Source organism: Camelus ferus, chromosome 16 (assembly GCF_009834535.1).
Source record: "Camelus ferus isolate YT-003-E chromosome 16, BCGSAC_Cfer_1.0, whole genome shotgun sequence".
NCBI lineage: Eukaryota > Metazoa > Chordata > Mammalia > Artiodactyla > Camelidae > Camelus > Camelus ferus.
The window spans coordinates 51,066,812-51,093,062 of NC_045711.1; the positions used below are offsets into that span (position 1 = coordinate 51,066,812).

A 26,251-nucleotide genomic window follows, 5' to 3' on the forward strand; every position below is an offset into this window, starting at 1 on the left:
GTCCAGTGGGTCTTGCTGTCCAAAAGCATAACTCACCACTCTTTCTTCAACTCCCTCCTTCAAAGGTTAAAGTTGGGGAAACTGCTTATAAATATCCCTGCCACCTTTGGAAATTGGTCAGCTGCTTCCTTGGGGCCTGGGAACCAGGCAGTGGCAATTGGAGGCCAGGCTAACATCATGTGGATCTGCTGTGGGCAGTGGGACAGCGTGAGCCCAGCATTTGCAGAGTAGTGTGCACATGGCAGCAATTCATGATGAGCAGATGTGAGAATAAAGCTCTTTTAAAATGAAGACTGGTATTTAAACTAATTATAAGTAATTTAAGCAGAACTGCTTTTGCCTTTATATGGGACAAGAACAACTGCACAAAAATAACCTTCACTTAAATTTGTGAGGTTAATCTTTTTCTGATCCTTGCCTCTCTTTTTTTGTATCACTTTTTGTTAATCCACTTTGAAGGGCTCAAAGAGGAAAGAATCTGATGTTAGTAGTTTAAACTCATTTGATTTTAATTGCCTTTCAGTGTAATTGAATTCTGATGTGCTTGGTCAAAGACCATTATTAGGTTTTTATTCTTAAACCTGTAAAGAAAGACCTTAACTCTTAGAGGAATTTCTCATGTTATCAGGCAGGTGGGGAAGAGTTACTGTGAAGTCAGGGCAGAGGTAGGAGAAACTGAACCCACTTAGCTGGTTGGCTGGCTGCTCCTTCCCTTCCTCCCTCCTCCCTCTCTTTCCCCTTTCCATGTGCTGGTGTGAAACCCCTCTGTCCTAGCCTCTGCTGCTGGGAATTAACTCTTCCTTTGATCTCAGGATTTGTCTGCTGGTATCAGTTAACTCTTCTCAGTGTCCTGGCATAAAGTGGATGCTTTCTGTTTACAGGTTTTCTCTGATAGGGAAATAGGGAAGCTAAGAATATTGTAAATGGTGAAGTCTTTTAGTTTGTAGTGTCTTTTTTTATGGCTTTGGTTAATCTAAGGATTGCTACATAATTTTAGAAGATTTTCATTTCAATTCGTACAATGATAGTATTAGGATGTACTTGGGAAATCATTCTGGAGTAACCCTTCCTTATAGATGGCGGCTGATGTGCCAGAGTTCTGTAAGACACAGTTGAAATCATTGGTCAGGTAGGGTCTTGAACTCGGTCTTACTTTTCCAGGTGCAGTGCCCTTCTCACTTTATTGGGTGGAATCTAGTTAAGTTGTACCTTTGCTGCATCTTCTGTAAATGCAGTAGTGGGTTTTGTTTTGTGATTTCTTAGCTGATCTGGAGGTCAGTCAGTTAAAAAAAAAAAACGTTGGAATGCAGGTTATGTACAAAGCACTGCTGAAGAATGGGGAAGAGCTGAGACATGGCGTATTCTCTCCTTTGCACGTGACAGCTCTTTGAATACATAGACCTCAGAAGGTAGCTCACCACATTCAGGTGGCCCCATAAGGTGGCTTAGAGAATCCCCTTTGTTTTGTTGCTGTTTCTTTATTTTCTCTGCTTAGTTAAGAATGTCTTGCTGTGCAGCCATGGAACAGGTCACTAGCTTGGGCTCCTGCCTTTACTGGGGATGTGCAAGCTGTAAACCCCTTTGAGGTCTTTCCATTTTGAGAACTGTTGGTCAAAGCCATAAAACCCATTTTTGTATTTACTAATCAAAGTTCTATCAGGTAGTTAGATATTTGTTGACTTTTGTCTTCATTAGCTTCTTAAAAATATACAAATTGTCTTTTTACTAGTTTCCATCTAGTTTCAGACTGTGCTCTGAATAATAATTACAATGAAAAGATTTATAGTGTTAATAGCAAATTCTTTCAGCTTTTACTATGTGCCAAGCAACTGTTGTTTTTCATATATATCTATATATATGTATGTGTGTATATGTTAAATATGTATATATGTACTTATATAAACATGTATATAGATATTTTTCATATATAGTCTAACCTAATCCTCATATCCTACTCCATGATATTGGTACCCTGATCCCCACTTGACAGGTGGGGAAGCTGAGGCACTGTGATTTAAGTATGTTGGTTAGGGTTACATGGTAGATGGCAGAGCCAAGATTACAACCCAAATAGTCTGGCTCCAAAGCCTGAGCTTTAACCATTCTATTGCTTTTTTAAACTTTTTTATTTTTGTTTTTTATTTTATTGAAGTATAATTGATGTACAATATTATGTAAGTTACAGGTGTACAGTATAGTTATTCACAATTTTTAAAAATTACGTTCCATTTATAGTTATTATAAAATATTGGCCATATTCCCCATGTTGTACAATATATCTCTTAGCTTATTTTCTACATAATAGTTTGTATCTCTTAATCCCCTCCCCTGGTATTGCCCCTCCTCCTTTCCCTCTCCCCACTGGTAACCTCTAATTTCTTCTCTGTATCTGTGAGTTTGCTTCTTTTTTGTTATATTCATTAACTGCTTTTTAGATTGCACATGTAAGTGATGTCATACAGTATTTGTCTTCCTCTCTCTGACTTATTTCCCTTAGCATATTGCCTTCAAAGTCCATCCATGTTGCTGCAAAATGGCAAAATTTCGTTCTTTTTTATGACTGAGTTCTGCTGCCTTTTTAAAGGTACATCTCTGTGTATTTGTGCTTTTAGATAAGTACATGGTACAATTAGGAGGAGTTTTGCAAATTAAGGAGTCTTACACGAAGTAAAGAATGTTTAGTCCAGTTTCTCTTGAGTATGAATCCTTTTGTGCCATCCTGTATAATCCGTTTGGAAAATCAGCTTCAAACATTCTGTGCTTTAGTTTTTATGTAGCTTTATCTTCAATCTTTTTAAATCTCTAAATATACCTTGGATTGCTATTTGTTGCTAGTTAAATCTGGGTTTTATACCCTTAACATAAACTTTGCTTCAGGATTTTTGTGATTTCAGTAACCTATGTGGATTTGGAGAACATGGAAACTGGTCTTCTGTAACTTAGAAAGCTAACACACAACAAGTTTCTCTTTCATCTTTGTATGCAGGGTGTTTTCATTGTTAGTTTATTCTGATGATGATGTTCTCTCTCCACTTGTTTGTATTTGTTTTTTATTTTTTTCCTTTTTAAAAACAAATTTTATTGAAGTGTAGCTGATTTACAAGGTTAATTTCAGATATACAGGAAAGTGATTCATTTATGTATATATATATGTATACATATATATTTTTTCTTTTCAGGTTCTTTTCCATTATATGTTACTACAAGAAATTGAATATTACGTCTCTATTTTTAATTTCTGGGTGGTCTCTTAGTCTAACCCTGCATGCCCATCACAGTAACTACCAGCTACATGTGCTATTTGAATTTAATTAAAAAAAAAAACAAACCTGTTTCTTGGTGACACTAGTCACACTTTAAGTGTTCAGTAGCCAGATGTGTCTAGTGACTGTCATATGGGGCAGCACAGATTTGGAGCATTTCCATAACTGCAGAGAGGTGTACTGAGTAGTACTAGTCTAATCCAATTATTTTATTGATAGGGAAACTGAGGTGTAAGAGTTAAGTAATGTAAGTGTTGTTTATTGGTTGTTACTCATCAAACCGGTTATTAGCAGAGCTAGATTTTGACCTCATATTGTGTGGTTTACAGTTCTGTATTCTTTCCACACTGCCACCCCCCAAATATTTTGTTTTTATTTTAAAAGAATACTGAATAATTCAAGGTTAAAGAAAAGTATGAAATTCATTATGATTTGGGGCCTGGAATTGATAGTCCCTTAATTTTAGTGCTCTCATTGAACCTATAAAGTGGGTTTCATTTTGCTTCATCTAGAGATTCTGCAGGACATACATGCTTTTAAAAAAATTATCTTTAGTTTTTATAAAATTATTTTCAATTTACAGTTACTACAGAATGTTGGCTGTATTCCCTGTATTGTGTAATACATCCTTCAGCTTATCCTACACCCAATAGTTTGTACCTCCCATTCCCCACACTTTTAATTGTCCCCCCGCACTGCCTCACCCCTCTACTGGTAACCACTATTTTGTTCTCTAGATCTGTGAGTCTGCTTCTTTTTTGTTATATTCACTAGTTTGTGGTATTGTTTAAATTCCACTCATAGGTGATGTTGTACAGTATCTTTCTCTGTCTGACTTATTTTACTTAGCATAATGCCCTCCAAATCCATCCATGTTGCTGCAAATGGCAGAATTTCTTTTTATGGCTGAATAGTATTCTATTGTATATATACACCGTGTTTTCTTTATCCTATTCATCTGTTGATGGACACTTAGGTTAGTTTAGTGTCTTGGCGATTGTAAATAATTGTAAATTGTGGTGTGTGTGTTTTTTCAAATTAATGTTTTTGGGTTTTTTTGGATATATAACCAGGAGTGAAATTGCTGGGTCATATGGTTAGCTCTGTTTTTAGTGTTTTTAAGACACTTCTGTACTGTTTTCCACAGTGGCTGCACATGGCTGTATACGTTCCCACCAGCAGTGTACAAGATTTCTCTTTGATCCATATCCTTGCCAACATTTGTTATTTTTAGACTTTTTGATAGTAGCCATTCTGACAGGTGTGAGGTGATATCTCATTGTGCATTTCCCTGATGATTAGTGATTTTGAGTCTTTTTATGTACCTGTTGGCCATCTGCATTTCTACTTTGGGAAAATGTCTATTCAGTTCTTCACATTTTTTAATTGGGTTGTTTGTTTTTTTGATGCTCAATTGTATGAGCTCTTTATATATGTTGGATATTAACCCCTTACAGCCATATTATTTGCAAATATTTTCTTCCATTTAGTAGGTTGTCTTTTTATTCTGTTGATGGTTGCCTTTGGTGTGCAAAAGCTTTTAAATTTATTAGGTTCCCATTTGTTTATTTGCTTTTATTTCCTCTACTTTAGGAGATTGATCCAAAAAAATAGTGCTTTGATTTGTGGTAAAGAGTGTTCTTCCTGTTTTCCTCTAGGAGTTTTATAGTGCCCAGTCTTACATTTAAATCGTTAATCTATTTTGAGTTTATTTTGTATATGGTGTTAGAAAATGTTCTAATTTTATTCTTTTACATAAAGCTGTGCAGTTTTCCCAGCACCGCTTATTGAAGAGACTGTCTTATCTCCATTGTATATTCTTTCCTCCTTTGTTATAGATTAATTGACCATAAGTTCTTGGGTTTATTTCTAGGCTTTCTATCCCGTTCCATTGATTTATGTGTCTGTTTTTGTGCCAGTACCATACTGTTTTGATAACTGCAGCTTTGTAGTATAGTCTGAAGTCAGGGAGTATAATTCCTCCAGCTCTGTTCTTCCTCAAGATTGTTTTGGCTGTTTGGGATCTTTTGTGTTTCGTTACAAAATTTTAATTTGTTCTAGTTCTGTGAAAAATGCCATTGGTATTTTGGTAGGGATTGCATTAAATCTGTAGATCGCTTTGGGTAGTATGGTCATTTTAACAATATTGATTCTTCTAATCCAAGAACATAGTATATCTTTCCATCTGTGCCATCTTCAGTTTCTTTCAACAGTGTCTTATAGTTTTCAGAATACAGGTCTTTTTACCTTCGTAAGTAGGTTTATTCCTAGGTATTTTATTCTTTTTGATGGAATGGTAAATGGGATTGTTTCCTTAATTTCCTGAATTTCTCTTTCTGATATTTTGTTGTTTGTGTATAGAAATGGAACAGATTTCTGTATATTTATTTTGTAAGCTGCAGCTTTACCAAATTCATTGATGAGCTCTAGTAATTTTCTGGTGGTGCCTAGGAATTTCTATGTATAGTATCATGTTATCTGCAAACAGTGATAGTTTTATTTCCTCTTTTCCAATTTGGATTCCTTTTCCTTCTTCTCCTTGTCTGATTGCTGTGGCTAGGGCTTCCAAAACTGTGTTGAATAGAAGTGGCAAGAGTGGATATCCTTGTCTTGTTTCTCATCTTGGAGGGAATGCTTTCAGCTTTTCACCATTGAGTATCATGTTAGCTGTGGGTTTGTCATATAATGGCCCTTATTATGTAGAGATATGTCCCTCTGTGCCCACTTTCTGGAGAGTTCTTATCATAAGTAGATGGTGAATTTTATCAAAAGCCTTTTCTGCATCTGTTGAGGTGGTTTTTATTCTTCAGTTTGTTAGTGTGGTGTATCACTTTGATTGATTTGTGATATTGAAAAATCCTTGCATCCCTGGAATAAATCCTACTTGATCATGGTGTATGTGCTCCTTTTGATGTGTTGTTAGAGTCATTTTGCTAATATATTGTTGAGGATTTTTTCATCTGTGTTCATCAATGATACTGGCCTAGTAATTTTCTTTCTTTGTGTGATATCTTTGTTTGGTTTTGGTATCAGAATAATGGTGGCCTTATAGAATGAGTTTGGAAGTGTTCCTTCCTCTGCCATTTTTTTTTGAGATAGTTTGAGAAAAATAAGTGTTAACTCCTCTCTAATTGTTTGGTAGAATTCACGTGTGATGCCATCTGGTCCTGGACTTCTGTTTCTTGGCAGTTTTTAAATTACTGATTCAGTTTCAGTACTGATAATTGTTCTGTTCATCTTTTCTGTTTCTTCCTGGTTCAGTCTTGGGAGATTGTACTTTCTAAGAGTTTGTTCATTTCTTCTAGATTGTCCATTTTATTGGCATATAGTTGCTCAAGTAGTCTCTTAAGATCCTTTGTATTTCTGTGGTATAGATTGTAACTTTTTTCATTTCTGATTTTCTTGATGCGTCTTTCTAAAGGTTTATTTTTTTTGTTTATCTTTTCAAAGAACAAGCTTTTAGTTCATTGATCTTTTCTATTGGGTTTTTTTTTTTTTTTAGTCTATTGTTTATTTCTGCTCTGATCTTTATGATTCCTTCCCTTCTACTGACTTTGGGTTTTGTTTGTTATTTTATTTCTAGTTCCTTTAGGTGTGAGGTTAGGTTGTTTATTTGTCACTTTCCTTTTTTCCTGAGGTAAGCTTGTATCACTATAAAATTCCGTTGTTTTTACTCTGTCCCGTAAGTTTTGCATTGTTGTGTTTTCATTTTCATTTGTCTGTTGGTTCTTTCTAATTTTTTCTTTGATTTCTTCAGTGATTCATGGGTTGTTTTGTAGCATATTGTTTAGCCTCAATGTGTTTGTGTTTTTGAAGTTTTTTTCTCATAGATTTCAAGTCTCATAATGTTGTGGTTGGAAAAGATGCTTGATATGATTTCAGTTGTCTTAAATTTATTGAGGCTTGTTTTGTGGCCTAGCGTACGGTCCATCCTAGAGAATGTTCCATGTGCACTTGAAAACAGTGTATATTCCACTGCTTTATGATGGAATGTTATTTATAAATCAGTTAAGTCCATCTGGTCTAATGTGTAATTTAAGGCCTGTTTTCTTATTGATTTTCTGTCTGGATGAGCCGTCCATTGATGTAAGAGGGGTGTTAAAGTCCTTCTACTATTATTGTGTTACTGTCAACTTCTCCTTTTATGTTTGTTAATATTTGCCTTATATATTGTGCTCCTGTTTTTGGTGCATATATATTTATGATGGTTATACCTTCTTGGATTGATCCCTTGATCATTGTATAGTGTCCTTCTTTGTCTCTTATAACAGTCTTCATTTCCAAGTCTGTTTTAAGGCTGATACAAGTCTGTCTGATACCAGTATTGTTACTCTGGCTTTCTTTTGATTTCTGTTTGCGTGGAATACCTTTTTCCATCCTCTCACTTTCACGCTGTATGTGTCTCAGATCAGAAGTGAGTCCATTGTAGGCAGCGTATATGGGCCTTGCTTTTGTATGCGTTCAGCCACTCTGTCTTTTGGTTGGAGCGTTTAATCCATTTACATTTAAGGTAATTATTGATATGTATGTTCTTACTGCCATTTTATTAGTTGTTTTGGATTTATCTTTTAGGTTTTTTTCCCACTTATTCTTTTTGTTCTCTTGTGATTTAGTGACTGTTATGTTTGAATTCCTTTTTCTCTTTTTGTGTGTTTCTCTGTTATAGATTTTTGGTTTGTGGTTACCATGAGATTTTAGTATAGCCGTATATTTGTGTGTGTGATGTGTGTGTGTGTGTGTGTGTGTGATTGCTTTAAGTTGCTGATCTCTTAATTTCAAATGCATTTTAAAAACCCTCCGTTTGTACTCTCCTACCTCACGATTACTCTTTTTGGTATCATATTTTACATTTAATTGTTTTGTGTATCCATTAACTGCTTATTGTGATGATTTTACTACTTTTGTCTTTTAACCTTCTTACTAGTTTGTGTGTGGATAATTTCCTACCTTTACGGAATGTTTGCCTTTGCTAGTGAGCTTTTCCATTTTGTAGTTTTCTTGTTTCTAGTGGTGGCCTTTTCTTTTTTGTCTAGAGAAATTCCTTTAGGATTTGTTGTAAAGCTGGTTTGGTGGTGCTGATTTTTTTCGCTTTTGCTTGTCTGTAAAGCTTTTGCTTTCTCCATCAAATCTGAACAAGAGCCTTGCTGGGTAGAATATTCTTGGCTGTATGTTTTCCCCTTTCATCACTTCAAATATATCATGCCACCCCCTTCTGGCCTGAAGAATTTCTGCTGAAAAATCAGCTGATAGCCTTATGGGAATCCTTGTATGTTATTTCTTCTTTTCCCTTGTTGCTTTTAATATTCTCTTTATTTTTTATCATTTTAATTACAATGTTCCTAGTTGTGTTCCTCTTAGGTAGGGTTAATTATGTATAGGACTCTGCTTCCTGGGCCTGGGTGACTGTTTCTTTTCCCAGGTTAGGTAAGTTTTCAGCCTTCTAGTTCACTGATCCATTCTTCTGCCTCATTTAGTCTACTGTTTATTCCTTCTTGTGTATTTTTCATTTCAGTTAGTTTTCTTCAGCTCTGTTTGGTTCTTTATATTTTAAGCTCTTTGTTAAAAACTTCTAACATCTCACTCTGTGCAAGTCTTCCCAAGTTCTTGGATCATCTTACGATGATCATTACTCTAAACTCTTTCTTGGGTAGATTGACTGTCTCTGCGTCATTTAGTTCTTCTGTGATTTTACTTTGTTGCTTTATCTGGAACATATTCTTCTACCTCCTCATTTTGTCTGAATTTCTATTTGTATTTTTATGTATGTGGTAGGTTGGTTATGTTTCTCGACCTTGGGAGAAGTGAGCCTCTGTAGGAGTTGTCCTGTGCATCTCAGTTCTCAGCAGTGCTCTCCCCTCTCATCACCCAAGGGCCAGAGGGAGCTGGGCCCAGGGTAGGGTCTAGCCTGTGTTTATGGACTCATTCCACAGGCTGCAGGATCATAGTTTTCTTGCTCCTGGTGTCTGCCCCATGGTAGGTGAGGGTGGCCTAGAGGCTTGTGCAGGCTTCTTGGTGGAAGGGTCTGGTGCCTGCCCACTGGTGTATAGAGCTGGGTTTTGGCCCTCTGGTGGGCAGGGCCATGTCTATAGACAGGGCTCAGAACTCTCACTCCTGTGGGAGAACCTCTGCAGTATAGTTACTCTCTAGTTTGTGGATCATGCAACTTGGAGCAGGGGACTATGCGATTTGATTATATCACGAGTGTTTCCCTGCTGCCTTCTCATGGTATTTTCTTTGTGTCTTTAGTTATGGAAGGACTTTTTTGGTAGCTTCCAATTTTTTTAATCAGTAGTTGTTCTGCAGTTAATGATTTTGGTGTGTTTGAGAGAGGAGGTAAGCTCTAGCTCCTTCTAATCTGCCATCTTGGCTTCCGGCCAGTTACGGGGTTCTTAATGTATATGAAATGTATGTGAGAAAATGTATACATAGTTATTTTGAAGACTTAAAGCAGTAAATAATTTAGCATACTGTTTGTGTGTTTGCTATAATTTCAAGCTGTGGAATCTTGTGTGTGCACTGAATTTGTCTTGTTTTTATGCATTGTTCCTTGTTCATTGTAGGCAGTAAGTATTAAGTGAGTAAGTGAGAATGTTTGACTGGTAAGAGTGAGAGGACACTTAGTGGAATACATGTGTGTTACCCTTGTGAATTTGAGGCTTAATTTCTCACATCTTTCTGGTTTATACTGCATTTGCTAATTAAGTTTGAATTAAATATTTTGAATTACAAGGACCTTATTCCTGTTCCTTATAAATGATGCTTATAACATTAGGTGATCTGAACATTGAGGTCTAAGATGTTTACTGAAAGTTCTTGTCTGTGAATGTTTCTGTTAATTACAAGGTCAGTAAGATTTACTTTTTACAAGTATTGGGTGTAATTCATTGCTGGTAAATATTTCAGTAAACTTGGAGTGGACGATCATTTGCACAACTCTTGGCTTGTAGATATTCCTGATATAGCAAGAAACTTAGATATGTGCTGTTACAGCTGTTGTTCAGCACTGTTTTGAAAGTTCTGATAAATATAATACATAAAAAAAAGAAAGGAGGAGGTCTAAGTAGCTGAAGGGCAGCTCTCATTGACATATTAGAATGTTAGGTTGGCCATAAATGCCATGAAAGTGTCAGTCTTGTTGATCTTTGCAACCCAAGCACTTAAATAGTGCCTAGCATAGAGTTGAAATTCAATAAATAATTTATTGACGGAATGAATAATAAAGATTCTGTGCCTTCTTGGATTTTCTAGCTACTCTAGTAATTGAAAAGCTGCAGGAGTTAACAAGAGCTGAGCAAGACTGAGGTTGAACTGATAGAATGTGTCTGGCTTTTGCCTTGGGATGAACTCTAACCCATGGTCCCTGTGTAACAGGTTATACTTCCTGTAAATACCAGTTTGTGGGATTAAATCTGTGTTCACTTAGGTTGTGAAAGCCCTTTTGCTTGCTTTTAATCTGTTACATGCCTGTTTCTCTTTGCAGTTCCAATTGCGGAGTGGTAAACATATACAGTCAAGATTCTTGTCTCCAAGAAACAAACCCAAAGCCGATAAAAGCTATAATGAACTTGGTTACAGGTGTCACGTCTCTGACCTTCAATCCTACTACAGAAATCTTGGCAATTGCTTCAGAAAAAATGAAAGAAGCAGTCAGATTGGTAATATTTTTTTACCCTTTCCTTTTAGCATTTTAAATTTTAAGTTGGAATTTTAAAATTTAAGTTGAAAACACAGAAAGATAATAGAAAAGTGTTGGATTATTTTAAAAAGAGTAGCCTCTTTTGGTATAGAAATTGTTAGTATTGCAGCTTTTGGGTGTGATTGTAGAAATGATGCGCAGTGGCCACCATCTTTGTATTAATATCTGTTCTTTTTGGAAGGCTGTGTCTATTCCCAGCATTCCTTAAGTGGTGATCTTCATTTTCAGAGCTTTCAGCACATGTATGAAGGAATGTATTTAAAGCAAACACTTTATTCCTCTATAATTTTCTTTCATCTGCCTTTTTAAGGCCTTTTGTCAAAATGGAGTGGAGGCAGTTCTTAAATTTTGAAAATAAATTGTGTAAAAAGATTGCAATTTAAATAGCTGGATAGTACTTAGAAACGTAGCTCTGTGCCAGGGGTCCCCAGGATCTCCCCGAGCTTTGGTGAATACAACAATAAATAGGAAGACTGGAGGATGCAGTATATGGTCATACTCATGGCTCAGAATTATTGCAGGGAAAGGATACAAAGCAAAATCATCCAAAGGAAAAGGTGACTGGAGTGAAGCCTGGAAGAAGCCAGGCACAGGCTTCCAAGAGTCCTCTCCCTAGTGCAGTCACACGTATTTCATCAGCTTTAATAGTGTATAGTTTACAAAGATTTATAAAGAATTCTACAGTATATAATGGAATATCACTCAGCCATAAAAAAGAATGAAATAATGTCACTTGCAGCAACATGGATGGTCCCAGAGATTATCATACTCAGTGAAGTATGATAGAGAAAGACAAATATCTTACTTATATGTAGAAACTAAAAAAAATGATACAAGTGAACTTATTTACAAAACAGAAATCAACTCACGGTCATAGAAAACAAACTATGGTTACCAAAAGGGAAATGGTGGGGAGGGATAAATTGGAAATTTGAGATTAACAGATACACACTACTATATATAAAATAGACAACCAATAAGGACCTACTGTACAGCACAGGGAACTATATTCAACTTATAATAACCTATAATGGAAAAGAATCAGAAAAAAATAACATAATATTATCACTCGGCTATACCCCAGAAACATTATAAATCAACTATACTTGAATTTAAAAAAAATTCCCCCAAAATTCTTGAGCGAAATAATAGTCCTCAGAGGATCAGCTCACCCCAAGTTGTCAACAGCTGGTAAAGCGCAGTGAACTGTGATGCTTTGATTCCATATTCTAGCATTTTAATGGTTTTCCAGCTAAGTTCCTTAGAGCCTTAGAATGTGTATAGGACTTCAGATGGCAAGTGGGACAAGTAAGAGGCTCAGCTCCTACCTGTATCATATAGAGCAACTTCACTGTTACTTGTGGTATATATTGGCATTCTGCAGAAGATTTTCTTTGAGGGAAGAACAGGTTCTGCTAGAAAAGGAGTTTGAAAAATACAGCATTGTGTTTTATTGCCTCTCATTGAATGAATCATTTGATAAATGAGAGGTTTCTAATTCAGGTCAGCTTCAAAATCCTCTCTCCTCCAATGGGAGTGGTGGACTAGTACATATTAACCTTTTATCATTTTAATGTTAGTAAATTGTGTTAGAAAACCATAGGGTCTCTCTCCGTTGACATAATGTATTCTGCAAGATGCCTGGTAGTTAGTTCTGCCTAGTTTGCTTCAGTGATCACAGCAGCATTTATGGTTTTTTATTTTGGCAAAATCACACAAGGAATTCATTAGTAACAGCCAAATCCCATTTTTTAAATGGTAGTCAACCATAATATCTAATGGAAAGAAGCCAAGCATAGCAGCTTCAGAATGCCTCCGTGAAGCAGTGTTAGTATCCTAAATGCAGTCTTTTATAGTGATCCAAACAGTTCTGTTATCCCAGCACAGAGCATTGAATAGAAATCTAAGCCATTGCTTGAGGAAGAGACCCAGAAGTTAAATTGTTGTTCCATTTACAACCTTGGATGTTGTAGAAAGTTGTGGAACTTCTTATTCATTAAATTAAGGATGAGAGAATTTTATTTGTTGAATTTTGATATCTGGTCCCTTAAATGTAATGACAGAAATTATGCTGGAGATAAAGGTAACTTTCTTAGTTAAAGAAGTTGGGTTTTTATGTTTTTTTTTCTTATTAGTTCAATTATAGCTTTTAATACAGGGGTCATAAAGAGAGGTTGGAGCACAGCTGAGTTCTGTCCAGGTGAGGATCATTGGTCTAAGGGAGGACGTACTACCACAGTGAGAGGTTACACCGGGGAACTTGGCAGGTGCATCCAGTTGAGTCTTTTAGGAGGACATTGTAAACATGTGTTTTTGCCCCTGGTATCGAAGTCAGTAGGGGAGATTAAATTTAAAAATAAATTGTCGATAAGTTGGTGTTTATCCTCCATCAGAAAGGACACACCAGCTTGTTGTGTGAAGCCATGGCCATTCTGTATGGTTGTGTAGGTGTGTGGTGCACAAGGGCACCACATCTAAAGGGATACCATTTACATCATAAACTTTTGTGTTTGTATATATTGCAGTATTTATGGTAATTTGGGTAACAGAATTGTTCTGTTTATTTAGCTAGAAAAATACACAGCTACCTTTTGATAAAAGTGGGCTTTAAAAAATTGCTGTGTGTCTTGTGCCCCGGTTTTTGTCAACTTCTTAGTTTTAATGGGTCAAGACCACTTCTCATTGGCACTAATACCTTTGCATTGATGCCATGCCATGCAAGCAGGGCCTGCTTCCTGGAGAAGTTGAGAATAATTGAAAATGGCTTAGAGATTTACTGTAAACTTTCCTTTCTTGACAAAATGGTCAATATGTATATATCAGGGGGAGTAGGGCCTAGTCACTGACTGAAACCTGTATAAAAGACAGATGTATCTAACTGCGGGTTTTGCCAGGTTCTTGTCTATGAAAATCACTTTGAGTGGTTTAAAGTCTCATCTAAAAATGTGAAGGATGGTAGACTACCAAGATAAATAGCAGGATGATAATTCTATATGTATTTGAGTGTGAGGTGCTGTATTTCTTGTGTGAGAATATGTGAAAATGAGCATTGTTAAAGTCCTAGTCTGCTTAAGGCAACTGCTTCTGTGCGTGGCTTTCATTCATCCACAAACCAGGTGAGGACTTGTCTTGCCTATCTTGGATTTAGGCACGTTTTCCTCGGAAGTAGACTTTCCTGGAGAGAGAGACCTGCCTCTTTCTCAGTCAGAACACAGTTTCACTGTGAACCAGGTTTTCATGATTTAGCCTTCCTTGAAGCGAGATTGCAAAAGGCGAAGAATATACCACATGGTTGAAAAAATTGAAAAGTGAAAAAAGGCAGTTATATGATACTGGAAGATTTGGTGTGACGCTGTCTTGGCTTCAGACTCTTCATAATGTTTAGAGTATCTTCGTTGTGATCAGATTCTAGTATTCTTTACCGTGTTACTAAGTTAGAGCATTAATGGGTACTGGTATTGATGGGTACTTTCCACTTTATTCATTCATTTATTCATTTGACTCTCCCAGGCACCATGCTAGGTACTGCATTAAAAGCATCAAGAAAACACTTTTATTCTCTTCCCTCCCTTCCTTCACAGTTAATAGCACACCGAAAATCAAATTTTAATTTTGGATCACTGTACTTCATGTGTGCTACAGTCAAAATGAACTTTCTGTTCTGGCAAAAAGAATGAAGACTAAATGTTAAGAAAGATGAGTTCCCAGTTGTTGCCATTTAAAGCTTTTAATTATTTCCTGCAGGTCCACCTTCCTTCCTGTACAGTATTTTCAAACTTCCCAGTTAAAAAGAAGAATATTTCTCTTGTTCATACCATGGATTTTTCTCCCAGAAGTGGATATTTTGCCTTGGGGAATGAAAAGGGCAAAGCCCTGATGTATAGGTAGGTAATATTTATGCTTAAAAGTCAGAAATACCTCTCAGCCTCTTTTGAAAATGTGAAGATACAGTTGCTACATTCCCAATTCTGCAGTTATGTATAATTTATTAAATCTGTAATTTATTAATTGTAATTATTAATTTATAAATTGTAGAGTGTTTATTCTGACTGTCATCTTCATATCTAACAAAATTGCATGTTTCTACTGCAAAATGTCACTAGCAGTAAGTTTACCTGGGAATTTTTTTGTGTGGGAGGGTGTTAAGCTGTATTTTGAAAATGTCAAATTGAGGAAACATTGCTGCTTTAATAATACTGCTCCTTTCTTGGTGCCTTATGTTTAGATTAACCTCTGTTGATTCAACAGTGCTCTGTTTATTCCACTGGATTTAAGTGATTTTTAAAAGGTATTTCTTTTCCTACAGCTGTAAGCTGTAAATAAGGATGTTAACTACAAAGACATCCAAAAGTTATGCTCTGTCCAGGCATCTTTTCTGCGCTCAACATACTTGGCTGTAAAGCAGGAACAAATAAAATCTAATGACAAGGTGGCTCTTCGGGGAGAACTTGTGACTTAAATCACAGCCCCCTTTCCTTGCTCCCAGTGTTGGCAGTGAATGTTACATAGAACCTGTGCTTATGTTTGTATGCTTCAGGGAAGGTCTGCTTTAAAAGAAACTGAAATCTGGGGTGAAGAAGAGGAGGAATATAAATTGGTTTTGAGGAGATAGTTGTGAAAAGAGAACATAGCAAACAACAACATGGTTTATAGTTTTACTTTGAAAGGAAAATGGGTGAAACCAGGAAAACTGGTAATTCGATCCTTTTCATTTCAGGTCATTTTTGGAGTGATTTTTTTCAGTTTAGATTTTATAAAAGGATGCAGATTCTTACTACACTTAGAAATTCTTTTCCATAGCTTTGATTTATTATAACAACAGAATTTTTTTCTTTTCCTGTAAGCCCCAAAGGCCATTAGAGTTTCCACCAGAGCATTGATCTCTAGTGAGACTGTCTAGCAAGTGGGTTGGACTGACATTACTGTTGGATGTGGTTGATCAGAGCCTGACTTAATGCTTTGGAACAAGCTGAAGACTTTTATCTAAAATCTGACTTATTAGCATTAGAATCCTTCAGAATGTCAGCTTGAAGAGTCTTATGAGAATGATTGTGATTACATTTCTATACCTACAGTCTTCCTAAGTGCCATTCTGTGATCTGATTGACGATACTCTAGGGTAATCACAAAGTTTTGATGATTTGTCTTTTACTTTTTCAGGTTGCATCATTACTCAGACTTTTAAAGAGATTATTTGAAGTAAGAAAAATTTTTTTTTTAAATCGATTCTACAAAGTTGAATGGTTACACCCATCACTATCAACTGGCAGAGTGACCACACTGACTGATCTTTGTTTCTTTGCCTCTGGGTTGCTGCATCGTCAGTTAAGGGAGTGGGTTGGAAGTAGATCAGGAAGAGCCTATCTGGACTTGAACCTCCCTTGGGAATTTCTTATCGCAAATCATAACAATCTGGCTCTGTTCTTATGCTAATTCTGTGTCCATAATGGTCATCAGAATTTTAATTACTGAATATTTAAGCCATAAAGGAGATTAGACTTAACTGAGAGAGTTAAGTATTTTTAGACATAATCATAGCTTCCATGAGCTCAAACCCTTTTATTTTGTATGTTTCTTGAGAGATTATGAGTGACTTGCTTTGTAGCTCGTTAATGGTGGCTTGTCACAGAGCCAGTTAAATGTCTGGTCGTTAGTTTTGCTGCCATATACATATATGCATATACACACACACACACAACACACACACACCATATATATGTCCTTTTTCTCCCAGTTTTATTGAGATATAATTGGCATACAGCACTATAAAGTGTACAGCATAATGACTTGACTTACATATATCATGAAATGATTGTCACAGTAAGTTTAGTGAACATCCCTCATCTCATGTAGATACAAAATTAAATCGAAAAAACCTTTTTTTCTTATGATGAGAACTCTTAGGACTCACTCTTTTAACAGCTTTCACATATAACATGCAACAGTGTTAGTTGTATTTATCATGTTGTGCATCACATCCCTTGTACTTATTTATCTTGTAACTTGAAGTTGTACCTTTTGACAGCCTTCAGCCAATTGCTGCCCAATATTTAAAACAGTAGGATGTGCTTCTCTTCCCACGGCTTGATTTTTTACCTGAGATGTGGTGGTGGTTCTGAGATTGAGCTTTGCAATTGGCCTGTTCATCACAGTTGGCTAATTTGGTCTTCTCTGAGATTCATAAATGTTGAGGAGAGACTCTGGGAGTGTATATAGATTTAATTAGGGAAAAAACATCTTCGAAGGTAGCAGAATTTTGAGCAAAACATTAGCCAGGAGGGGAAAGCAGTCCAGCTGTCCAGCCTCCGAAAATGACACTGCCAGTACATGTTGTTGTCTGATGACCAGTGGCTGTAAATCAAGTATATAATTTCTTCTGTTCTTTCCTTAGATCGACTTGAGCCGCAAGAGAAGCTGGTCCTGATAAATCTTCTCAGAAACTTCCCTGAATGCGTGATAATATATGGATAATGATGTATTGAGCCAGCTATGCATATTTAAGTTAAGAGAAATGTTTTAATAAACCCGTAGCAACTTTTGTTTGAAACTAAGTGTATGTGGTTCTTCCCTCTCCACCTACACACATGCTAATTTGGGTGTATTTCTTTTAAGACTAAACATGAGAGATTGGAAGCACCTGTCCTAGCCAAAAACAATACAGGCAGATAGTCTTAAATTTCACAGTTAACCTTGATTACTATTTCCCCCTTTCCCAGTATAGATCTCTCCGTGTTGCTGTGTATCAGCTAACAGATGATGAGTTATGGAGGTCAGGCGACATTTATGAGAGTGATGAGAGCCAATGGAATGGATTTTGAACTTCTAGGTTCCCCTAGAAAGATAGTTGTGGAAACGAAAAGACTCCTGGGCTTAGTACTCTGAATGGTTGTCATCGTTGCTTTGTGGGAAGGGGGGCATATGAACATGTGGTGCACTTGCCCTGCTAATTATTAGCCACTCCCCTTCCTGGAAATATTTATCACACCATCTTAAAAGTTTCGTCTGATTTAGGTTCCAAGTTTGAAATTGGTTCTGTAATTCTTTAATCATGGTATAATCTTGCTTTAGATTAGTCCCTACATGTCTTAGGAAAAACTGATTCTACGTTATGTGTTTTACCCCACCTCCTTACTAAAACATGGAAAAGAAAAGTCACGTTAGAAAAGGAAGTTTTTTCAGTGAACAAAATAGTTCTGGCTCTGCCCACAGAGGTAATAGACCCCACTTACTTGTACAAACAGGTCAGTGCAGGGAATCTTCAGTGTCTTCAAGGCCCTTCCAAGTCTACACACGATGACTCGAGCAGCCCCGTAGGTGTGGATTGTGGAAATACATCCTAGTGTCTTTCTAAAAGAACATTTTCTATTAAGACGGGCTATTGCTGTATGTTATGGAGACCCTTCCTATGTGCTTGCCTTTTTCTGCAGCAGCTTCCATAGTAAATAATAATAATGCTAAAAATTTCAGAGTCTTGAACCCAGTTGGTTTGTTAGTAGTATTTCTCTCTGGAGTTGCTAGAGGGCAGCAATGAATTATGTAAGTAATTGAAGGCGATGCTTTTGTAGTTTTTTATCATCACATTGTCTTTAGCTTCAGCGAAATGACTGAGAAGTGGACACCAAGCTGTATATGTGCTTATTTTGCATATGGGTTTCAGAGTGTGAAAGATTTATAGAATTTATCGTTCTAGAAAAAAATGATGGAAGCAAGAGTTTAAATTTTAACTGTACTTTGTTAACATTTCTGGATCATATTTATACTAGGGGCAGAATAAAGAATTCCTATTTCTAATCTCCAAGATAGATGTATGTGCTATTTGTTCTCCAGACAGAGAGGCTACTACCAATCCTGTGTCTTGTCTTTTAATTTTTTTATTTATGTCCCTTTGATGGGAAGTAAGGATTAGAGTCGGGCTCTCATTTCTTCTCTTTGTAACCAGTGCCAACCTAACTCTTCAAGGAGATGAAAGCCACAGTCATGAACTTACTCACCCAGTTCTCTATTGACAGTTGCTAAGACAGTATGAATATAGCTTATATCTGTTTTAGGGGGGACTGTTCTGGGCTATGAGGCAATATTTTGCCATCAAGAGCTATAGAGGATTTATTTGGAGTGATGAATAGCCAAGTTGAAATCTTTAGTGTATCCTGCTCGTCTCTCTCCCTTTCCCTGCTTGTATTCAATGAACTAAAGAATTACTAGTCTCTTGAAATTTCTTCAGTTGTTTGAACAAATTACAGGTGAGAAATCTCTTGCTTTACCTGTGCGCCTGTTAAATGTGGCTTGGTGTGTGTTTCTGGTGAGGGTATGTAACCTTTTCTAAGCCTGCACAGGATGAAGTGACCAGCTGCAGGGGTTGTGACCAGCACTTCTGCACTTCAGCTTGGAGATGGTATGGAAGCAAGCAGATGCCCATGAAACGAAGTGCTTGCACACGCCTGCAGTCAGCTTCTGAGCCACTTGGGATTCCACTTAAGTGTGTCTGGATTCACTGTACAAGAAACAAGAAATGTCTGTTCTGGTGTTCTAATCTGGAGGAAATGGAGGCTGGGCCAAGAGGTGTGGGGAGAAGGTAGAATGTGGGGTGGAAACAGCTTTTCTGAGCCCCTGGCACTGCACTTGGCCTCATGCCTATATCTGTATGTGTCTCTCTCTGTATCTCTAGCTATATCTCTCTCTATAATCTATATCTCTGTACAGAAGCTCATGACATTCTCATTCCTCTATAAGGAAGGTAGTATTTTCTTTTAGCGTGGACGTAAACTGAGGTTCAGAGAAGTTGGACATCACAATCCTAAAACCATCACCTTTACATAGATCAGTGGTCCTCAAAGGGGAGAGTGTGCGTACTCTTAACAGTGTGAGGTAACAGCACATTAGATTGTGAGTAGGAAATACTAGAACTTACGTGCCAGAGTGTTTTTCGTTTCATGATGTATTTCTACTATAGATCATGTAGACAGTTTATAAACAAATATGTTTAAATTGAAGGTATGTTCTCTGAAGGGGCCACTGACTCAGATGCCGAGCCTACTGCCACACCAAACGTGACACGTCCAAAACTGAACACATTTCCACACCCTTCCTGTCCCTGTTTCCCAAACCTGCTTTTGTATTCCCTATGTTAACAGTTCCTCTGTTAACTGAGTCACTTAAGCTAGTTCCCTAAAACTGACTTTAAACCTGAGAATTTTCTCGACTCCATCCCCTACCACAGACTAGTTACCAAGCAATTTTTTTCCTCTCAAAAAGTTCTTTTTTCTAAACTGCCACTTCACAAGCTCTCATCAGCTCTCACCTGTTAATACTTTAGCTTCACATTTTCATTTGGATCTCCACATTGCAGCCAGAGATTTTTTTAAAGAACATTTATTATGAAAACTTCAAACATATACAAAAGAAAAGAGATTAGTATTATACCTCTTATAATCACCACTCAGCTACAGCAAAGATCAGATCCTGGGAATTTTTATATTCCCACCCACAAACTGGTTATTTTGAAGTAAGGCCAAGATGTCTCGTTTCATCTGTAAATATTTGAGTATCTATAGAGATGTGTTTTAAAAATATAAATCTGCTACTCTTGCTTAAAATCCTTCAACAGCTCATCTCTCCTAAACGCTTTGAGTATTTCCGTCTATGGAAAGGCCTTGCAAATTGACCTGCTTTGTAGGACTAGCTGTTAAGAGTCTGAACAGCACCTGGTCCGGAGCATACTCTCAGTGAATGTTAGCTGCTGGCGTTGTCATCATCTTGACCACAGTCAGGTTTGAGATGGCTTTCAAGCTCCCATGCTTGGGAGAAAGGCCCATTATTCCAGCCTCTTCCCATCTCTCCAGCTTTCTCACTTACCTTATGCTCCAGAAATCTTGAACTACTTGAGATATTTCCCTGAATAAGCCGAGCTGTTTTTCTCCCCCATGCCTTTGTTCCTGCCGATGCTTCCTCCATGTCTTCACTTTTTCTGCCTTTCACACTCTGCACATCTAACAAGGCTGAGGTGGACTTCTGTTACAGTTCCTATACCCCTTGTTGCTTTTGTTTTTTTACACAGTCTTTCAACGGAAGATTTGAAGTGGCTCTCCAAAATGCACAGTAAAGGGGGAAAATAGGAACCAGCGCCTGGGAAAATGAAGAAAAAGATGGGAGAAATCAGAATTTCAGTATGTAGGTTGTATGTGGTTACTAAATATGAACTGTTATTTTATTTTTTCAATTTTGACCTAAACAGTACTCATAAATTCGGAGGGAAAATATATTTCAAGAAAAAATGAAAGTCCTCTATTCCTTTCCTATCCAAGGAAACCTCTATTAACAGTTTGATAGAAAAAAAAATGTATATATATTTTTTTCTTTTTTGGTCATTGAGTCAGTTTTGTGTTCAGATGCAAGAAACAAAATAGTGGCTTAAATCACAGGGACATATATTGTTTAAGTCTAGAAATTGCAGACTGGCTAAAGAATCCATTTGGTGGCTGAGCACATCTCTGGTCTGTGTGTCTGTGGTTTTCTCTGACCATTTCTCATGGCTGCAAAATGGCTGCTGTACCTCATTTCTTAACATCATCACACAGCCCAAGAGCATTCCAAGCTGGAAGGAAGGCGATAGGGAGAAAACGGCCTCTTCCCTGGCAGGGCTTTCCTCTTTCTTTTTTTTTTTTTTACAGTTTTATTCAGAAATAATTGACATACATCACTGTATAAGTTTAAGGCACATGGCCATGATGGTTTGACTTACATATATTGTGAAATGATTATCACGATAGGTTCAGCAAACATTCATCTTCCCATGTAGTACAGTAAAAAGAAAAGAAGGAAACAAACGAGAAATTGTGATGAGAACCCTTGGGATTTACTCTCTCTCCTATATACCATATAGCAGTGTTCGCTCTACTCCTCGTGTTGCACATTACATCCCTAGTACATATTTATAACTAAGTTTGAACCTTTTGCCCACCTTCCTCCAATTCCCCCTCTCCACCCCTCACCCCCTACTCTGGTAACCACAGTCTGATCTCTTTCTGTGAGCTTGGTTATTTTATTTTTAGATTCCACATATAAGTGAGGTCATACAGTATTTGTTTTTCTCTGTCTTGACTTATTTGACTTAGCATAGTGCCTTCAAGGTCCATACATTTTATTGCAAATGGTAGGATTTCCTCACTTTTTTATGGTAGAGTAACATTCCCGTGTGTGTGTGTGTGTGTGTATTTATATACACGTATATATATACAACTTCTTTATCCATTCATCCGTCAGTGGACACAGGTTGTTTCCATGTCTTGGCTTTTGTAAATAATGTAATGCACATGGAAGTGCAGATATCTTTCTGAGTTAGTGTTTTCTTACCTTGGCTATACTCCCAGAAGTGGATTTGCTGGATAACATACAGTAGTTCTACTTTTCGCCTTCTGAGGATCCTCCACAATGTTCTCCACAGTGGCTGCACCAATTTACATTCCCACCAACAGTGCACAAAGGTTCCCTTTTCTCCACATCCTTGCCAAGGGCTTTTCTTCTTGATCGAAGGAGAAAGGCTTTCCTAGAAGTGTCCCTGCAGACTTTCCCTCATGTTTCCTTGGCAGAACAGGGTCACAGGCCCACCTCTAGAGCAACTGCTGTCAAAGAACTGGTTTTTCCATAAAACCAAGCACGCTTCATCCCAGGGGTTGGCAGTGGGGCCGGTGCCCCTGAGCACAGAGAGCATCTGCCTGTGGGTACAAGGAGGAAGCGGGAGGAGGGAATGACTATTGGGAGAAAACCAGCAGTGCTTGCCACAGGTACATGTGTGCATGTTTAAAAATTTTTTTTTAACATCACTGGACCCAAGTTTTAATTTCTCCAACTCACTATTTTCACTTAATTTCACTTAATTCAGCAGATGTAGCCATGCATATGGATTTACCTCCTCTCCAACTTCACTACACAGTGTCTCTGACTGAGGAACTTCGGAGTCGTTTCCTGTCCTTTACTACTGCGAACAGGGCTGCAATTAACTTTCCTATTCAGGTCTCTTTGTACACGTGTGTGTTTCTCCATGAGAGATACCTGCAGGTGGAACTGCTAGGTAGAGACATTTAAAATTTTGATTTGAAAGTTTGATAAACATTGTTTTCCAGAAAGACTATGGCAGCGACGTTCCTGCCAGTGTGGCTGAGCGTCCCTCCCTCCTCTGACAGCTGAGCAGGGAGGAGAGACACCACTAGGTACTACTGTTCATAATCTAATGAAGAAAAAAATGCTATTTTAGTTTGCTTATGCTGTGATTTTGATTCCATTAAAGACAATTCTATGATTCGCATTGTCCATAAGTAGTTAATACTAGCTTCCCGCAACTCATTCTTGACATGCATTTGTTAAAATATTTCTCTCCTGCTAGTACTTTATTAATCTTTGTATCCAGCATTTAGTTCAGTGCTTGTTCCATATATTAGACATATAATTTTATGAGTAAGAAAATCTGACTTGATTACAGAGAGAACAAAGGGTAAATATAAGGTAATAATGACTGAAAGCACATTTTCTGAATCCCAAATCAAGATGCATGGATTTACTGAGGACTAACGTGCCACTTTCAGATGTGAGAAGGCGTCTTGGGGATACAGTATGAACGTAGAAATGACGAAACTTCTGAGCTGTCTTGACGGTTTATACAGACAGCAGATCAGAATATCTGGAATTGGGACTATTTTGGAGGTTAAGTTGTGGAAAAGAGCTTACGAGAGAATGCTGAGGCATAGGAGAGATGAACTGTAGATAGCTGGAGGCGAAACGCAAGTCAGTTTTAAAAATAGGTAATGAGTTGAAAATAAACTGTGAAGCTTTGGATCAGCTGGCAGTTGGCAGATGCATTTTCTCCTTGACAGCTGAGTGGTGATAAAATTCCCTCATTGTAGGGCCTGCCTCCCTTCAGAAAGCATATATGGACATGGCATAGTGAAAGGAAATCAAATTCTCGAAAGTAAGGTGAAATACTGTTATTTTTATATGCCTCTGTTCTACCTCAAACCCTTGCTTCCTCAACTGTAACATCTTCCGCCTTTTGCCCTCATCTGGATTTTTAGATCATTCATTCATCCTTCCCCCATCCATCCACCCACTGAACATTGGCTGAGCTCCTGTGGATGGATGTCAGGTACTGTGTTGTTCATGCTGGATTCCCAGTACTTGCGGACAGATACAGGCCTTCCCTCAAGGAGGGGAAGTCACACGTCAGACAGGTAATTGCAAGTTCAGCAAGTGTGTTTGAAGGGGACGGGCAGAGTGCTTTGGGACATGAAGCAGCAGGGAAACTTGACCTGGTCCAAAGGGTCCTGGAGGGCTCCCTGAGGAAGCCATGCTTAAGCTGAGTTAGGAAAAGTGAGTGGGAGTTAGCCTCGTCCCTCCCTGCCGCCTCACCCCATTTCTCCCCGAGGCCTGCCCTCCTCCATCTGTGGGATTCCCCATCCTGTAGGGAAGACTCCCTGTGCATTCTCTGACTGCTTCTTTTTGTTTGGAACCCTGGGTCCTCCCTGAAGGTCCTGGGTCTCCTGCGGACCTCTTTCTCCTCTTTGATGGCTCTGCCCATCCACCTCCTTCCCCTCTCAGTTTGGTGAAAGAAAATGCTAGTTTCTCTTTCTTCTTAGATAATGCTCTAATAAGGACATAGAGTAATCATTTTGTCTTATTTCCAAGTCTGGATAACTTTTCTTTCCGTAACATAAGGCACTTTAGTACTAGGTCCAGCATGAGTAAACTCTTGATATATGTTATAATGCTATTGTAATTTAAAACAGACTCTGACAGTGTAGTGCCCATAACAAGCACTTCATACGTGCTGAGCCCCCTCCTGCATCCAAGGGCCCCATGACCCAGGCCTGGGCAGAGAAGGAATCGTGTTTGGTAGGGATTACCTTAGAGGTCATCTGGTCCTGACTGTGGAGTAGTTTATCCGAGGGCACACAGCTTGTTAATGTCAGCACTAGACCTGGGATCCAGGTCTTGATACTCCAACCCAAGTGTCCTGACTTGCATTTTAATGCTCTTTCTACTACTGTACCCCATGCTCTCCTCTCTCCATGGGGATGCTCAGTGGGGCTTGCTGTCTCTTCGCTGGAAAGCCTTGAGTCTGTGCTCAGAAGGCTCCTCTTGTCTCCCCTGCACAAAGTGGACTGTCCTGTGCAACCCTGGAAACTCCCAGGAACTCTCCTCTGGCTGGCTCAGAGGGAGGGGTGGGGCAGGAGAGGATACATTGCCCCCTCCTGCTATTTCTGAGTCTGTCCTGTCTTGAGGGTTTTGAATGACATATTCCCAAATTTCCCTACATTCCTCATTTTTTGCTTGGAGGTGTCCTTGAAGCATCCCTTCTGCTTTGCTTGGGGAGGCATTACATTACAGGTGGCAGTTGGTACCTACTGTGTGTCTTCCTGTTGTACGGTTTTAAGGACACAGTGTCCCTTAGAGATGAACTCCAGGAGGCAGCACAGCATCACAGTTAAGAGCACAGAACCTGGAGTCAATCTGCTTGCTTTAAATGTCAGCCCTAACTTGGGAAAATTATTTGTACTCTTTAAGTCTCAGTTTCTTCACCTGTAAAAGAAGGGCAATAATAGAGACCCCTCCAGAGGGTTGATGGGAAATTAAGAAGCACTGCAGCATATAAAGTACGTGGCCTGTTGCCTGGCATGTGGCAAGCATTCAATAAATGCCAGCTGTCATTATTGTCTCATCTGACCATGGGCAGTCTTGTGAGGTTGGCAGGGCAGTTGTTATTAACCCTTTTATACCCCTGGGAAGGCTGAGTTTCAGAAATGTTAAATGACTTGGTCTGAGGTCCCAAATCCAGCAAATAGCAGTCAGGACCTCAGGTGTCCTGCCTCTGAGTCCAGGGCTCCTTCCACTCTCAGAGTGGCCTCTGGAATGAGTGCTGTTTCCCTTGGGGACCTGCCTGACTCACGTTTGTAAATTCTCTCTCCTTCCAACTGCTCCTCCCTGTGCCAGAATTCTGCCTGGTGCAATTCTCCGTAAACCCATGGGCCAAACTTCTGTTGCTCAGAGGCACCGGGATGCAGGTCTGTCTCAGGAGGGACGAGGAAGGGCGTGCAGCGGCTGTGAAGCTGGTGGGTTCATCCGTGCAGGGGGTGCACTGAGCCTTCAGTGGGGTGTTCACTTAGATGTCTATTGAGTGGAATTACTTTGAGTCCCTCCAACTTGAAATAAGACCTATCATCTATTTATGCATTAGAAAACTGCAGAAGCACTTAATTCTTATCACAGGTATTGTAATATGATATTGCTGAAAAGATACCAGTGC

General features: G+C 38.3%; 1 protein-coding gene across 1 annotated transcript in view; it reads left to right on the forward strand.

Annotated features, from left to right (window-relative positions):
• The window catches only part of UTP18 (UTP18 small subunit processome component), a 37,101-nt gene extending 19,595 nt beyond the window's left edge, over window positions 1–17,506 (forward strand). The window contains 4 exon segments of the mRNA XM_032498111.1: window positions 10,744–10,918; window positions 14,704–14,843; window positions 16,120–16,158; window positions 17,351–17,506. Coding sequence (XP_032354002.1) covers window positions 10,744–10,918; window positions 14,704–14,843; window positions 16,120–16,144 — 340 coding nt within the window. The 3' untranslated portion in view covers window positions 16,145–16,158; window positions 17,351–17,506.
• The last annotated feature ends 8,745 nt before the right edge of the window (window positions 17,507–26,251 follow it).